This window comes from Dysidea avara, chromosome 2 (genome assembly GCF_963678975.1).
Source record: "Dysidea avara chromosome 2, odDysAvar1.4, whole genome shotgun sequence".
Taxonomy (NCBI): Eukaryota; Metazoa; Porifera; class Demospongiae; order Dictyoceratida; family Dysideidae; genus Dysidea; species Dysidea avara.
In genome coordinates, this window is record NC_089273.1 from 29,563,503 (window position 1) to 29,582,400 (window position 18,898).

Sequence of the window (18,898 nt, forward strand, 5' to 3'; positions counted from 1 at the left end):
CCAGGTCATTAGCTTGCCATGTTAAGAAGCACAGGGTCACGGTATACGAAGCCATAGATGTACATATTTTTCTATTGGATCATACCTGTACTTTTAACACTGAATTATTGGCTGCATTAGAAGTGTTTACAACCAGGTTATTTTAATACATTATAGAAAGATTTTCTGATTACACCTGTAAATTAAGCAAAAGCAAAGATTTTGGGTGCACTTGTATGGTTTCCTGGGTAGCTAGAAATGGGCTTATAACCATCTTTAAAATAGAGGTGTACCGATATATATTGTATCGGTGACCGATATGAAGACTTTACTCATATCGAAATAACCAATATTATGCTAAAAACCGATCTGATATACCGATATAATTATGCGTAGGGCGTGCGCGATAAACATTTTTCTTTGTATAATTGAAGAGTTAACACGTGGTCGAAAGAAAAGAGCCTTATCTGGGATTACTTCACTGTAATCCAAATGATTCTAGAAAAGCTGTGTGTGGAACTTGCGGCAAGTGTATTAGTCGTGGAGGAACGACTACTAAGAATTTTAACACGAGTAACTTGCGATATCACTGATTTACAGCGAGTTCACATCGATAAGTATGAAGAATTAGAAGTGAAACAACAACAAGCTGATTAAAAAACTGAAGAATACAAGGTAAAGCGACGGTAAACTGACACGCGGCAACTTACACTGGCTGAAGTAAAAGAACGAAAGGATTCGTGGAGTTATGACCACCCGCAGCATAAGAAAGTGACACAATGGATTGCAGAAATAATAGCGATGGACTCTCAACCCTTTTCAATTGTAGAAGATATCGGTTTCCTGCGTCTCTTGAGTAATGTGTGCCCATTATATACAGTCCCATCAAGAAAGTATTTTGTGGAAAAGATAATCCCAGAAATATTTTCTGCAATCAAGGCACAGCTGATGAAAGATATTCACTCAAGTGGAGATAGCTTCCCAATAAGTTTTACAACAGATATATGGATAAGGGATGCTGGAGGGGATTCTTTTATCAGTTAGACAGCTCACTACATTAACCCTATTACCTTCATACGAGAAGAGCACATCCTTCAAGTGTGCCCCTTTTCTGGATTGCACACAGCAGCTGCTATATCAGAAATGATCACAAAGCTTTTATACTCTTGGAATATTCCAAAATCCAGAGTATACACTGTTGTACATGACATTGCTGCCAATATGGTAGCAGGTATTGAGCAGTGTGGCCTTGCAGCAATTGGTTGTGCAATCCATATCCTTCAGTTAGTTATTAAAGATTGTATTTTGGCTCAACACTCTGTATCTGACATGCTGTCAAGATGCCGGAAGATTGTTGGTCACTATAAACATTCACATTTAGCAGTGGAAAGGTTACAGGCCATTCAACGTCAACTTACCTGATCACAAGCTTATACAAGATAAACCCACCCAATGGGATTCAACATACTACATGCTTGATCATCTAGTTGAGCAGAGAAGAGCTGTCACCTTATATGATGCTGACTTTGAGCTGCCAGACCACCAAAGTTCTAACGAGTGGCAACTAGCTGAAAAAATTATCAAATTGTTGGAGCCCATGCAACGTATTACTAAGGAATTCAGTACTAAGGGAGCTATGGTGTCACAGGTCATACCATTCCTAGAGATTTTAAAGATGGAGCTGGAATCAAGTGAGCCGGAGACTGCAGACAAGTTTAGGGGCATCCTAACTACCAAAGATGAAATATTGTCATCACTTGACTCTCGATTTGAGCAGGTCTACTCTAATGATACTTACCTTCTTGCTACCCTACTTGGTCGAAGGTTTAAAAATAAATTTATGACGAAGAAACAACTCAGTCTACTATTGATCGATTGATACAGGTATGTGAATCAGATTCTGAGATACCAGATGATGAAGATCAGGGACAGAGCAATCCATCAGATGTGCCATGCGATTCACAGCTGAGATCTTCTGAATCTGATTCTATACAATCTACTACTACTAGTACTTCTATGGAGCCTACTAAAAAAAGGGTTTTAGTGTGTATGACTCTTACCAAAAAGCCATCAAAAACATGCCAAGGTACCAGGCTCAACACCTACTATAAACTTTAAGGATAAAATGTCAGCTATGATCGATGACTACATACGTGAACCTGTCATAGATAACCCCAAAAATAACCTTTTTAAGAACCCCATGGAGTATTGGAAGAGCAATGAACAATGCTATTCTGTATTAGCAGCATTGGCTAGAAAATATGTGTCTGCCCCTCCATCCTCAGTTGCCTCTGAGTCTTTATTTAGTGATGCTGGAATCATTGACAGCAATAGGAGACGATGTTTGTTGGCAGAAAGATTAGAGATGCTCACTTTCTTAAAGTGTAACTTACTTTCGATGGAACATGCTTGAACCTATAAAAACACAGAACAGTGTAATTTGTGTAAAGTGTCATGATTAACAATACAACAATAAGAGACAATAAAATAATACAATAAACCATTCAACTGTATTTACAGATCCTTTTCATTATGACTATATCGGTTATATCGGATCGGTATTGGCATTTAGGAGTGGTATATCGGAATATATCGGATCGGTTTAAAATTTCTCTATCGGTACACCTCTACTTTAAAAGTTTCAAAACATTCCCTAAGGCAATGATTTTGACGTGGCACCGTATCTCAAATGATTTATCTCAACTTCCACAAAACTTGTTGCTTTTATCATAAAGTAAACTATTTCATGAAAATTTGTTGCTTAGCCGCTCTACTAATACACAAGTTTATTATAGTAGACGGTATAGACAGGATAGTCACTGCAGTCACTATAGACAGATTAGTCGCTGTAGTCACTATAGACAGATTAGTCGCTGTAGTCACTATAGACAGATTAGTCACTGTAGTCACTATAGACAGGTTAGTCCCAAAAGACAGTTGTTAACATTGTTATTCTAGGTGTATATAATGGCTAGACTCCTTGTAGTACATATATTATATGTACCTCTTAAGTAGTATTGCCTACTTTTTAGATCTAGTCACATGTACAGTATGTACCACAGCTTAGCAATCAACAGCTACCTTGACATAAAGATTAGATGTATTTACCAAAATCATAAATCAGTTATAATTGGCTGTGGCCAGCAGATTACTAGCCTATTAAGCTTCAGTAGTTGCAGTACCACTGGAGGGCAGGTGTAAAAGGCTCTGGCGTGTACTTAAGTAATTTGTTCATATTTTTGTGGTACCCACAAAGCAAACCCTACAATAAATAGCAAAGGTTGAAGCCCCAGCCCACTTTTCTCTTTAGCAACTTTGGGTTGAGGTAAGTGTACAACCTCACGACATCGGCTTTACAAGCTGTACTTTTAGTGGAGTATGCATAAGTATAACTTGTACAATCGGGTATGGGTTGACTATTGGTAAAATAGGGTAAAACAATATTGGATATTGAAAGGGGCCTTATAGCATTTCCAATCATACGTACCTAGTAACCTACTTTTGAATAAGGTACCAGCTGGAAATAATTTGGTCATGTTATACCCCTAACATACCTGTATTTCTTGGGATAATTTCATGGTGAGACAAGGAATTCTGAAGCATTAACGCAGATGTAGTCATGTATTATGTGTGTTGGTGGTTCCCAGTATGCCTAGAGGTTGCTGACAATAGTCTACTTATGGCTTGTATTCTCAGTTCAACTGCACTTTACAAACATGACTTTAGATTGAAGTACAGAAATTGTTTCATTCATTTGCTATCATAGAAATAGCAAATTAATGAAACAAGAGAATCCCCTACACTTGTAATTTTATTGGTGTGCAATACTTCTGATAGCAATAGAACAATAGATGAATGCTGCCTTACTATGTACCTTTGCATTATATGACATTAACTCCAAATAAGGGATATGTACTATGAGTAAAAAAAGCCATCATAATAATTAAGCGAAAACCGGCCATTTTTGCAAAATTCTATTTGCCATAAAATCGTATTGAAATACGTTGGGTAAAAACACGCGTGCTACTGTATGTGCACTAAAATTAAGCTCAAGTCAATAAAACCTATAACCACTGGATTCGCCTGTTTATGGAGAATAAGAAAGTCTTTATATCCTGTTTGCAAAGCAAGGATACGTGAGTTATGGGCATTTATTTACAATGTAGTAAAAGCAATATTCGCCGCCATCATTTCTTAGTTAGAATGGCTTTTTTCTTTGTCAACATGAGGAAGCAGGGGAGGTGGAGTAGGCCAAAGAGTGAGGGGCCAGGCTAGCTGTAAGTTGAAGACCAAAAAAAAAAAAAGGTCACAGCCTGCTGACAATAGCTGCTGACAATAGCTGCTCTCCACCAATTATATCTTCTCATTTATAACTACACATACGTAGGTAGTAATCTACTACACTGCTTCTCTGAATACTGTGACTGCTCTATTAGAGTATCCAGATCCTGACTGTTCTATTAGAGTATCTCGATCTTTTCTTGCAAACAGTGTCCCAAAAAAGTGGGGGGGCCATGGCCTCCCTGTCTCCACCGCCTATGTGAGGAAGTACAAGGAAAACACTATACCTTGATTGATTTGCCAGCTCATGATGCATAAGTGCCATCTTTATATGGTGCAGCTCAACTGTAACTTCACATACGCATGGTACCTCACGCATGATAGCACGCGTGATTTCGCGTGGAACTGCAACTAATCACTCATTAAGATATAATTTCCATGTAAAAAGGTCCACGCAAACTTCAGTGATAATACATTGTATACTGTCAACTCGCGAGATACCTTCCACGGCTGAGACATCAGTTACGTAGCTACGTATTTCATGAGTTATCCTTACTGTAGCTATGGCATTAGCTAACACAATGTTTGAAGAACGCCAAGCAAAAACAAAAACGCCTAAAGAACGCAGGAAAAAACCAAGCACAGCACTAGCAAAAAGAATTATATCCTTTGTTACACTACAACAGTACAGTGTTGGTTTAGGCAGTAGCGAAGATTATTATAGTTATTGTTATTAATTAGCTATGTAGCTAGCTGTAGCCTATACCTTATTACAGGCGCACGGTGCAGCCTACACAGTATACTCGTTTTTTACCCATGTGTGTCCATTTCCTTTTATCCAGCTAGATAGCCACAACTTACTTTGCCAGCAGCAGAGCAGCGCCAGAGCCAACTGGCTAGCTCCTGACATTCATGAAGACGATAAAAGCAGAGATCAAGCCTTTATTTTTATGTAGAATAATAATATTTGTATGCATCACCTTTAGTACGTATCTCAGAACAGTTCCTTGTTCGTAGCTCAGCTCATATTAGTTCAGCTCATTTCAGTGGGCATACCTACTTTCCGGAACGGGACGGAACAATTCCGGAAAATGCTACATCAAGACACACGGTAGTGTGTCGTGCGGCCCAAGAAGCCGGCGCGTAACACCCGTGAGTATATTGACAGGAAGAAAGAAAACGCAATTTTCGCACCTCCGTAGCTCTGTGCTTCCTTGATGAAACAAGACGATTTTTGCTGTGGACATGCCCTCCAACTGCAGCACTCCACATTCCAAATTTGAGCGAAACCTCTTCGCGCGTTCCCGAGATATGCGACTTCAAAAATTGGCTCAGTTTCTTCATGATTTTTTTCTTCTTATTTTTCTTTTTCTTGTCGCACACTTACAAAAACTGCTATAAAACTCGAACGCCATATCTGATTGCCTTGAAATTTAGCACACAGAAGGGAGGTATAAAGGCGCATCTCGGTACCAACTTTGGCTGGAATATGATAAACAGGCAAAGAGTTATGAGCGATTATTCACGAAAAATAACACCAATATGTTGTCACGCCTACAGGGTAAACCGCGTATGGGAAGAAGCTGAAAATCGGTGGGTGAATAGGTTAACTATTGAACCTCAAACCTTTTGTGGTTTGAAAGAAATCGAGCTAAAAAACAGGAAGATACAACGAAAAAAACCAACAGTGTGTAACAATTACGCAATCGAGATTAGCTAATAAAAAAACGACTGCTTGCCACGCCTACCAGATAAACCGCTTGGGGTAATGCTATGAAAATCGTTGTACAGATGGAGTAATCATCTTAGAAAGGCTCATCAATGGTGTAGGAGAATCAGACTTAAAGCCACGGAGTTATAACGCGAAATCCAACTTGGTGCAGCAAGTGCGAGATCGAGATACTCTAATAGAGCAGTCATCCTAATAGAGCAGTCACCCTGAAGAGAATTCAAGAGATCAGCTAGAAACAAGAAACCTGTATAGAGATCAGCTACACACAAGTCACCCTGTAGAGAGATCAGCTAGAAGAAGTTACCTTGTAGGGAGTTCATGCAACTATGGAAAGGGATAGCTCAGCTAGAAAAAATCACCTTGTAGAGTTCAGCTACAAAGAAACCACCATGTAGAGAGTTCAGCTACAAACAAATCGCCCTGTGGAGAGATCAATAGAAGAAGTTACCTTGCAGAGAGTTCAGCTACAAAGAAACCATCATGTAGAGAGTTCAGCTACAAACAAATCTCCCTGTAGAGAGATTAGCTAGAAGAAGTTACCTTGTAGAGAGTTCAGCTACAAAGAAACCATCATGTAGAGAGTTCAGCTACAAACAAATCTCCCTGTAGAGAGATCAGCTAGAAGAAGTTACCTTGTAGATAGTTCAGCTACAAACAAATCTCCCTGTAGAGAGATCAGCTAGAAGAAATTACCTTGTAGATAGTTCAGCTACAAACAAATCTCCCTGTAGAGAGATCAGCTAGAAGAAATTACCTTGTAGAGAGTTCAGCTGCAAAGAAATCAACACTGCCCAAATTTCAAGGCAATAGCTCTTTCCAATCTGAAGTTATCAATTGCCAAAGTTGGCAAATTGGATGTGTGGAAGGCCCCTTTTCGCAAATCCGATCACATATGTATTATATATATAATTTGTACATTTACTGATAAAATATTTAAAGTACATCTACTTCATCTTTTCTTCTTCCTGTAGTAAAGAAAAAAAACATAGGTTAAAAAAGTCCCAAAGCTGGCCATAGGCCGGCATTGGGGTATACAAATACAAAAAGAAATGAAATCTAATCCAAAACAGCCAAGCTGTAAAAAAGTGTGCGGCCCTCAGAAAGGCTATGGTGAAAAAAGATGTGAAATCCAAGGTGGCGGCCAAGAAATGGCTGTGATGGTAGGTTAATGGTAAAAATTTTAATAACGACAATTCAGGTGAATTTTTGTGCCGCTTCACAAAATTTACCTGAATTGTCATTATTAAAATTTTTACCATTAACCTACCATCACAGCCATTTCTTGGCCGCCACCTTGGATTTCACATCTTTTTTCACCATAGCCTTTCTGAGGGCCGCACACTTTTTTACAGCTTGGCTGTTTTGGATTAGATTACTACTTTACGGGACGGGACGTAAAAAATAACGCTCTATTGGACTAACCTTTGAACTGACAGATTGAGCGACCTTCATGTGCCAATAGTTGGGCCACCACTACGCCACATCTACCGTGAATGTAGCCTCGGTAGCTCCTTCGCTAAAATATAACTCAGCGCGAGGCCGTGTGAAATAAAGAAGCATGTGCTGTGCACCTGCTCACAGCTGCAGGTGCTAGCTAAGAGAGTACATGGCACACAGCTGAAACAAATGATTGTGATTTAATACAGATGAAAGGTCATCAGTTAAACCTGATCGAATAACTTTATGGAACTGCCATCTATGTCCTTTAAACCGCCTCACCTGCAAACATCCTACTGTATAGGCAACAATGTTATATCCAAAGTGACTACTCATAGAGATCTGTGTATAATTATCTCATCAAATTAAGACTGGAGACCTCACCACCAACACATAATATCAAAGGCTTATTGGATGTTAGGATTATTACGACGTTCTTTTTCAACTAACATAAACCAAGAAACATCTATATATCACTAGTCAGATCCCAATTAATGTTTTGTTCAACACTATTATTATTTGGGGGGAAAGGGCAGACAGCAAAGCTGATTAAGCCCAAACAATCACAAAAGTTCAATCAAGTTTGAAAATGTAGCTAGCTAGAGTGTTCATATGGAAACCATAACACTATGGAAACCATATATTTATTAAAAGGTATCAGACAACTAAAACAGCTTCAGTGTCGCACAACAAAGTACATATTGAATGACTATACCAGCTACTATAAATCTCGACTACTTGAGCTCAAAATTTTGCCTTTAATGTATGTTTTGGACATCTGTGACATATAGTTAAAAAAACCTTAAAACCCTTATAAATGCATTTAATATCACTGACTATATTACACACGATCCGGATCTAGCTATAAACTGCAACACATAAGAAATACTAATGTTTCCAGCAGCAACTTCTATTCAACAGACTCCCTCGTATATGGAATGTTTTACCAATAATAAATTACAATCTTAGCCTACCTACTATCAAGTAAAAACTTACAAACTTTCTATGGAATCATTTTGAACTAAATTTTGATCCTGACAATGCATGCACTTTTTCTATTGTTTGTCCCTGTTGTAATTGTAGTAAGTCCCCCAAACCTCCAAACTTTGATCATCTGTAACCCTTGCTTTAAATGAGTTTTATATAATATGATATAAGCAACTATAACTAATCTTAATAACTACTTACTCCTGGCCACTGGCACTGGATGCCAGTGGACCTTCGGCATACACTAGATTTTAAGGACTACTATAATGTTTATACTGTATGTATCTTGTTGTATGTATGCTGTAAAGCAAATAATAAATAATAAAATCCCTATATATGCCTTATTGCTGGCACAAGGTACACGACATATGCTTACAGTACAGCAGCAACAATTCTTCAACTGAAGGAGTTGGGAGTAACCTTAGCAGGTACACCGCCCTTCATATGTGAGAGACACATAAGTATGTGTTGTGTAAGTCTGTTCCGGTGTTATTCATTTATAGCTATACTGAGCTTCACCAGCTCAGTATGACTGATACTGCACATAAGTATGTAGCTAAAGAATTAAGGTGTCCCTCACAAAATTTCTATAGCTACTCTGGACATCTCACATCTATTACACAGGACTTGGTAAAGGATTCCACAATTTTGATTGCTGGTGATAAATATAGGGATTGGGATGATGATGTAAAAGCTATCGTATAGCTAAAATTACAATTAGCTCCTCTATCACTCTGTATCGGTATTTGGTTACCAATTTACAAGGTTGAAAGGCCAAGGGCTTGCATACATGCATAATAGTCCATTGTGGCATACAACAATATGAGGAGTATTGTATTCATCATGTCCACTATGTAAAATGGAGCAGCAGTAGGCCTGCACTAATCATGCCAGCACAATTTGATGGTTGGTTGGTTGACTGGTGGTAGTGCCCGTGGAGATAGATTCTTTATTTTATAAATGAATTTGTCCATGCATGTCATTTGTAACACTGTCACGTCACTTCCACTAATTCCGTGAAGAATCCTGGCCGCTTCGTCGGTAGTATAGTACAAGGGCTTCTACAGGAACAGCTCCATAATATCACATTAAGTTCGTTGCTTGATTTGCTGTAGCAGTGGCCATGCGCTTAATTTGCACCTGCAGATGTCAACACGTGCTTCGTTATTCATGTTATTCCACGTTCCCCGCGCTGAGTTATATTTTAGCGAAGGAGCTACCGAGGCTACATTCCCGGTAGATGTGGCGTAGTGGTGGCCCAACTATTGGCACATGAAGGTCGCTCAATCTGTCAGTTCAAAGGATAGTCCAATAGAGCGTTATTTTTTACATCCCGTCCCGTAAAGTAGTAATGTAGCATTTTCCGGAATTGTTCCGTCCCGTCCCGTTCCGGAAAGTAGGTATGCCCAATCTCAGCTACACACTTCACTACATAACCCGAGACAAAACCTCTTGAAACTATGGTTATCCGCTGATTTCAGTAAATTGTAGTAGTCTACTTACCGTTTAAACCCCCATTCAGCTGCCTGAATCAGAGCTCGGACAGAACGGCTCATTCTCTTGGGCTTTTCCAGGTTAGCTTTACTCATTCTGTATCTCATACAACTTTGTGGATACTCTAGTAAGTAGTATGTACCTGATCCAAACTTAAGCAGCACCTGCCAGTGCCAACTTGCTTGGTGCAAATCGCTCATATAGACAACCTGGAAAGTTAAAAATATAGAGTAAGCCACCAATGTTCGACCACCATCGGTTCGGACGCAATTTTTCTTTAAACCCGCAAAGAAAATTTCTGCTCTTGTTATGCCTTTGGAGTGGTCTAGGCCATAAACTCTTGCATGCAAAATTTCAGACCTGCAGCTTTCTTTGTCTGGCTGCAGGAGCTGCAAAAGTGACCTGTCCGAATGTTATCAATTCTCGGACAAAAATATGTATCATCGGTCGAGTGGCACTGCTAGTAATTCTTGAAGCTGATCAAATCTTTCTGTGCTTGATATGAAAGAGCAACCCTTATACTCTCAAAATATATGCAGATATTTGGCTTAGTCCTTATTGGCTGTGAATTACAAAGCTTCAAAGTCACCTCTGTCGAGCATTCTTAAATCCGGCCACATGTGAAGCTTGTGCAAATCAAATAGTTACCTATATTGAATTCAAAGCTATTTTTATGAACATAGAGAGCATCAGCTACTGTTCAATAGTAAATAGATACATGCACGATGACCGCACCTTGATTTTTTCACGAATAGCTACATTACATTTAGGCTTCTCTGACAGTAGCAGCCTACCTACTGCACCCAGCACTAATATACACAATCCAAATCCACTTAAATGGGGTTTTGACTATCCCCAAATCTTAAAAATTCAAAAGTTTCTCTTTAAAACATTCAGGATATTAGCCAGATCGAAATACTCTAACAGAGCAGTCACTTACTGTAATACGATCAGCCAATGTATTATCACTTGTTCGCCCAATTGTTGAATGTAACAATGTCATATGGGGACCTTCTTACACACTTGACAATCAAAAACTTGAAAGAATGCAGTGTAAAGCAACCAGAATGATTCCATCTATCAACCATTTATCATACTACGACAGATTAAGACATCTAAACATACCATCTTTACAACACCGTAGACGAAGGGGTGATTTGATATATTTGTACCAAATTCTCAAAGGAAGTTATGATATAGAAAATCATTTATTTACCCCATTCACTTCTACTGTAACAAGAGGTCACACAAGGAAATTATTCAAACATCACACTAATTCGTATACAAGATCTAATTTTTATAGTAACAGAGTAATCAATGACTGGAATTCATTACCCCAATCTATTGTTGATTCTCCCTCTGTCAATGATTTTAAAACACTGCTGGACAGACACTACAGTAATTGCTTATTTGATTTTGTATAGTAATTAGAATAGCTAAGTACATAATAATTAGTAATTTTGTTTATGGATGCACAGGCATAAGCCTTTATCCTTAAAATACAAAATACAAATTATCACGTGTAATCAGTATTTAAGTGTTGTAATCAATGAAATTCACATATTAATAGTCTTATTGAAGTGAATATACCTCAGCGTGGCCCTCAGATTTTCTGACTGCTCCAATTGTATAATAGGTGACTGTTCTATTAGAGTGTTTCGATCTGGCTAATGTCCCTGACATTTTGGAGAGCAATTTTGACATTTTTAAGACAGAGGTTCATCAAAACTCCATTTAAGTGGATTTGGATTGTGTATATGTGTGCTGGGTGCAGTAGGTAGGCTGCTACTGTCAGAGAAACCTAAATGCAATGTAGCTATTCGGACAAAAATCAATGTGCGGTCATCATGAATGTATCTATTTGCTATTGAACGGTAGCTGATTCTGTCAATGTTCATAAAAATAGCTTTGAATTCGATACAGGTAACTATTTGATTTATACGAGTTTCATGTGGCCGAATTTAAGATTGCTCGACAGAGGTGACTTTGGAGCTTTGTAATTCACAGCCAATAAGGACTAAGCCAAATATCTGCATATATTTGGAGAATATAAGAGTTGCTCTTTCATATCAGGCACAGAAAGATTTGATCAGCTTCAAGCATTACTAGCAGTGCCACTTGACCGATGATACATATTTTTGTCCAACAATCGAGAACATTCGGACAGGTCACTTTTGCAGCTCCTGCAGCCAGACAAAGAAAGCTGCAGGTCTGACATTTTGCATGCAAGAGTTTATGGCCTAGACCTCTCCAAAGCCATAGCAAGAGCAGAAATTTTCTTTGCGGATTTAAAGAAAAATCGCGTCCAAACTGATGATGGTCGAACATTGGTGGCTTACTCTACTACACAAATTATTTTATAGTGTATTATGTTATGCTTGTACACTGTATGCGTGTTCGCTTTCTGTCCAACTTGACATCACGTCTTTGGTAGCCTTGTCTTCTGTGTACGTAGCTAGGAGCCTTTTCTGGCAGGCCAGTCCCACTGCATGATGATGCTCTCGAAGACTCTATTAGTTAATCACACATACAGTAGGAATGCACAAACACATGAACTAGCTAGCCATTATAATGCACTTGGTAAATGTTCGGTTAGCCAAAACGAAAACTCTTGTAAAATGCCAGCCAAAATGGAAACGCTACGCCAACGGGAGGTGTTGTGCAAAATGTTAAACACCGGTGGAACGGGAACATTTTTTGTCCGCTAGTGTACTTATGTACAAAGATTAACTGAATACTAGTCATTAAATTGTGGTATGCGTATCTTACATTTCACTGCAAACCCATTTCACTGTGTGGTTTACTGGTTTTCCACTGTATACTCCATGAGAATATTGCGTATTTCCATGAGACTTTCTGCTCTACGTGCGTGCTTCCACTAGAAGTGAGGTGAGTACAAAGACGTGAGCCACGTACTAACGTGGTGTGAAATCACGCATGTTCACGTGTGATATGATGAAGTTGTAGTTGAGCTGTACCATAGCTTGTTCAATGATCATTTATCTAATTTAATTCCCATGTTGTTGCTGTACAAATTGAGTTATCACTGTTCTAACTGTGAAGCACTACAGGGTATAACTCCATCATAAAAGGCTCAAACTTTAGCTGTCTACTCTTTAGTTACTATAGATTACAGAGATGCAACAAAATGGAATCCAAAGAATGTGCGAAAATGGCCGTTTTTTTGCTTAGCCGGTCACGATTATGGTGCACCAAGGCATAAAGTTTCAAATTGTTAAATTCACATACTGTAAATTTGGTTCTTACTTCTTATCAACAATATGTTTCTTACATAATATGTTTGGACATGAGTATGAATAAATATTTTTTATTTCTTTGTGTAACTGTTGCTATGGTAACCATTATTCTACAATATGCACATTAATGATACATAGTCATTGTGAAACTGGCTCTAATGAGATTTGCATAACCAATTCTGATAACAAAAATGTGATGATTGTTTTTTACTAGATTCTTGGTTACTTGCTGTGTTTAACTAAAAAATAATGTCAAACACAATGCTCTATAATGCCAAGTGCAGCATAAATGTATATCGCTGTATATAATACCAATAAACAATACATAGAAAAAACAAAGTTACCTGTAGCTCTACCAGATGTTGGCTCTGGTCTACCCTTTTTCTTGGGGCTTTCATCTATTAACAGGAGTAATAAGGTATGTAGTTTGTATGACATGAATTGAGAATAACTACTAAGTACTGTAGGTAAGCTAAAATTTTATTACTTTATGAACTGACAACACAAACAGATTGCTCACTGTTCAACAAACATTTACATAATGTATACATATCTGTGTATGATACTGTAACTACTTAATAGATATACATGTAGTCAAATGGTACATGGGTCATTTCCTGTCAAATCAACAAGGAATTTAGGGTCACCTCTCAGATTTTGACGAAACTTGGTATGTTTGTAGTATCTGTGGTGCTTATCACTCATGCAAATTTTTAGCTCCATACATTCCATAGTTTCTGATTTATAACCACAACTGTTTTGAATATTTCATGAAAATTTGGTCCATCTCTAGTTACAAAAGTGACTGCAACTTTGTACTGTGTACATATTTTTAACACAATTTTCACTGATGGAAGACTGTTGATTGACCTTTCAAGTGATCCCTAAATTATGGGATATCTACTTCATTATGGTTCAAAAGTACTTCATTGAAAACTTTAATCCTTTATATTTTGAAAAATGCTGCTTGAAATTTTTCAAATTCTTTTGTGAATAATGATAGGGTCATATCTATGTTTGATAAAATTTTTGTGGTGGGACCACAATGGGCTCAAGAGATATAATGAATTATGTTGAGGTATGTGATGGAATTTGCAGTCTATTATTGCTGTATTGGAGTCTACACCTCCAATAACCACTGATAACAAGGCCATGCCAAGTTTATCTTACAGAGTGAAGGTGTCTAGCTACATTGCAACCTGTATTAATGACCACCTGTATTGAAAGACCATCTATAAGCTGCAGCTAATTTTTACTTTAATTGGATCTTAATGTATAGCACCAAAGCATCAATCTTTTCTAGCAAATCCAAAAATGGTCCTTATTAGACAGGTTGACTATAAATGAGATCATCATGCGTCCATAAACACATTAATGTTGTACTATCTCTTCAGTTATACCTTATTTCTTAAGTAAAATCTTGCCGTAGTGCACTTACATACATATCCCAACTCTACACTATTCCAAGTTACGTACACAGCTGCATAGGTCCTCAAAAAGGATATCTGGGTACCTTGATAGCCTCACGATCTTACTTTATAATTGTACATACATTTTAGACCCAAGACAAGTCTGTGGTTTCTCGAAAATGAACACTTCATCAATGGTCCAGGGAATAGAAGAGTTACACTATATACGGTAGATGCATTACTTGTACCAAGAGTTTTTATATTATTAACAGTTGCTTGCACCTCAATGTGTGATTTTAGTACTGTAATTACTAAAATTAATGGTTTTTCAAAGTATTTTGTGTTCACGCTTTGAAAATCTTTACAGGTAAATGATAAATATGTGATCAACATGTTTACTTCCTACGTGAGTATGTGTATGAATTTATGACTTGATCTTCAAAGTGGTCGTGAATGTAAAGTAATTTAGAAATTAATTTCACACATTGAGGTGTGTAGTGCATGTATACAGTAAAATCTCCTCCCCATCCCCAGGACCATAATAAAGTGCTCATACTACAGAAGCTACAGAAGTATCTTGGTCTAAATGTATGTGCACCACTAGAGCGGGAGTACAGTGTATAAACAGGTGTTCTGGTTATCAAGGTATCCAGGTATCCCTTCTGAGGAGTTCTGTTGTATGTACCTATGCAGCCACATACGGAACTTAAATATGGCTAAGTCCACTACAGTGGGATTCAACTTAATAAAGAAGGTGCTTGTGAAAAGATGGTACAACATTTACGTGATGTTTATCGACACATGGTGGTCAGATCTGTAATTCATAGTCAACCTGTCTAATAAGGACCATTTTTGGATTTGCTAGAAAGGGTTGATGCTTTGGTGCTATACATTAAAGAAGTATAACTTAACTGTAGCACATAGATGGCCTTTCAATACAGGTAGTCATTAATACAGGTTGCAATGTACCTAGACACCTTCACTCTGTAAGATAAACTTGGCATGGCCTTGTTGTGAGTGGTTATTGGAGGTGTAGACTCCAATACAGCAATAATAGACTGCAAATTCCACCGCATACCACAACATAATTCATTATATCTCTTGAGCCCATTGTGGTCCCACCACAAAAATTTTATCAAACATAGACCATGACTCAATCATTATTTTAAAAAGAATTCAAAAAAATTCAAGCAGCACTTTTCAAAATATAAAGGATTAACGTTTTCAATGAAGTATTTTTGAACCATAATGAAGTAGATATCCCATAATTTAGGGATCACTTGAAAGGTCAATCAACAGCCTTCCATCAGTGAAAACTGTGTTTAAAAATATTTACACAGTGCAAAGTTGCAGTCAATTTTATAACTAGAGATGGACCAAACTTTCATGAAATATTCAAATTATTTGTGGTTATAAATCAGAAACTATGGAATGTATGGAGCTAAAAAATTGCATGAGTGATAAGAACCACAGGTATTACAAACATACCCAGTTTCGTCAAAATCCGAGAGGTGACCCTAAATTAAATTCCTTGTTGATTTGACATGGAATGACCCACATGCATAGCTTAAGACTTGACCATTGTTGATAGGCATAGGTGGTGAAAAGGAGGCTAGGGTACTGAAGCCCCCCTCGCTCTGCTGAGGGGTAGGTTTAGTCCCTTCAGAGTGTTATCATGCTGACATTATTCTCTTGAAGTGGGGCTGAAAACCGTGATAAAGATCAATATACTCTGATTGAATGCTAAAATACCCTAATAGAGCAGTCAAGGTCTTCATAAAAGTGTTCCTAAAGTAGCTTTAAAAAAAAGTTGCCTACAGTGGGAATCAAACCAGGTACCTCTTTCTTTAAGAATTGGTGTCTTACCACTGTACCAAGTGTTTCCAGGTGGCTATAGGCTGTTTTGTATTGTTCATAAATGCTATATGTTTATTAATCCTGTAGTTAACAGCTAAAAGCTTTGCCAAAAAAGTTTTTAACTGGAGAATAGCCTGTTTTAAATATTTTGAATAAAAGTTGGTGTTTTAGTTAAAATGCTTTAAAATGTACCTATATATAAAATTGCTATAAATTAATTTTGGTGAACTTTGAGACATTGTGAAAGCTAAAATGGCTACAGCTTCTAGGGGCTGTGGCCCCCAGACCCCCCTGCTTCCAGAGACTCTATATTCTGGTCAGCCCCCCTCATATCAACTACATCCTCCACCACAGTTATAGGGCAACAAGTACATGCACAAGTAGTGATTCGGGTATCCCAAAGTGGTGGGTCAGCTCATACCAGGTTGCCTCATAATGAGATTGTTACTATTATTATTACTAGGCCCGGGGCACATATAACCAAGTACAACCACTAATGGGACAATCTACTAATAGGGCATGTATAATAGTGTATGCGCGGCCATCACAGTGTGTGTGGGTTGACAAGATACACACACACACACACACACACACATATATATATATATATACCATAATCACGTGAAACTTCAAAGGCGCCTCTGGTTGCATATAGGGCATATACACCCCAACCCACAGGTGAGTATATATATACTTACCTGGGTGAGTATATATACATACCTACCTGAGGTGAGTATATACATACTCACCTGGGATATCACGTGACACATTACTGTGTCACGATTACGGGCTGATAGCCCGACGTGGGCGGGTAAATGATGCCCACGCTAGCATGACTAATCACCCAGATGACTCAGGCTAATAGCCTTCGTCACGCTAGGTGATCAATCACCCCAGCCAGTAAGAGTCCATTCACTGGACTCATTTTATACCCATACCTAGCGACTTCGATGATGGGCGGCAGCAAGTGACGTTGCTCCTACGTTTGTTGATATGAACGGACAAGTCCTGGTGATACAAAGAGATATGTTTACTAAGTCCCACAATCAATTTGATTCTTTATTGTGAGAGCTGAATTGTGAGAGGAACATTTCCAGCATGTCTACCATGCCAAACTATGGCGAATTAAGTGTAAATAGATACTTTAAGTTGGTTTGTGTGTATATGGGTTGTTAGTAAGTAAAGTAAGAGTTAGAACCTTGCTACAAAATCCCACATCGAACTACATTCTCTAGATCAGTTATACCGAGGATATACCAGGAAGTGAAGGAACAAGTCATGTCTAAAGTAGAAGTTTTGCAGAAGATGAAGACCAAGTGACACTAACAACAGATATGTGGACATCGGAAGCGAATGAAGCTTACCTTGGGGTAAGCTGTCATTATTTAATGCAAGATTTTCAGTTGGTGTCTGTGTGTCTGGCTGTTGAACATTTTTCTGGACGACACACAGGTGTGAATATAGCTTCGGGTATAAGGCATATACTCAGTAATTATGCCATTGATCAGTCTACAGTGTCTGCAGTCATAGCTGATAATGCTGCAAACATGGATTTAGCTCTATGGTTAGGAGAATGGAGAAGCAGGCACTGTTTTGGTCATACCCTTCAGCTAGCTATATCTGATGGCTTGAAAATGTGTCCAGCTGTGCTGGACATGATAAAGTCTGCCAAAGCCATTATAGCATTTTCCCACTGTTCCATTAAAGCAACCGAAAAGCTGAAAGAATTGCAAGCTCAGTTGAAGCTACCTGACCAGAAGATTATCACAGATTGTCCAACACATTGGAATAGTACATATTATATGCTCCAAAGGCTGTTTGAGCAAAAGGCTGCTATCACTGTGATGTGCAGCTCAACTGGAGGTCCGTGAGCAAGCTTATCAGTTTCAGAATGATCCACGCTGGAGGAACTCGTGCAAATACTAAAGCCTCTGGAGGAAGCTACCAGGGAACTTAGTGTGGAACAAACTGTGTCCTCCAGCAAAGTTATCTCTTTGTTAAACGCTATTTTGCATGGATTGCAAAAACATGTTGTGGATGATGACAAACACAAGTCCCAGAGAGCCAGGACAGCAGTGCTCCTATGTCAGAAGACTGCCAGCAAGTGGTTTCGGGGTTGATTAACTCAATAGAAACAAGATGGATTGATTATGAAAATGATGAGATTTATCCTGTTAGCACACTGATGGATTCATGGTTTAAGGAAGTATCCTTTAGTGCATCAGCACTAGACAGAGTCAAGAAGTTGTTACTTACCTTGATGAAGAGAGTGATCATAAATGCAGATGAAGCTCATAGCAGTACAGCATGTGTGATAAGTGATGATGAAGATGCTCAAACTGAAAAGAAAAGTCTCTGGGATAGTTTCAAGGAACATTTAAAAAAGAAAAGGGCTAGCCATCAGTCAGCAACTCAGCTTAACAAAGATGAACACGAATTAACCTTGTATTTGAGTACTCCTTACA

General features: G+C 38.3%; 1 protein-coding gene across 1 annotated transcript in view; it reads right to left on the reverse strand.

Moving 5' to 3' along the window:
• Nucleotides 1-18,898, reverse strand: part of LOC136247038 (death domain-containing ATP nucleosidase-like) — a 103,871-nt gene that overhangs the window by 42,961 nt on the left and 42,012 nt on the right. The window contains exon 4 of the mRNA XM_066038637.1: nucleotides 13,512-13,565. Coding sequence (XP_065894709.1) covers nucleotides 13,512-13,565 — 54 coding nt within the window. The remainder of the gene's footprint in view (nucleotides 1-13,511; nucleotides 13,566-18,898) is intronic.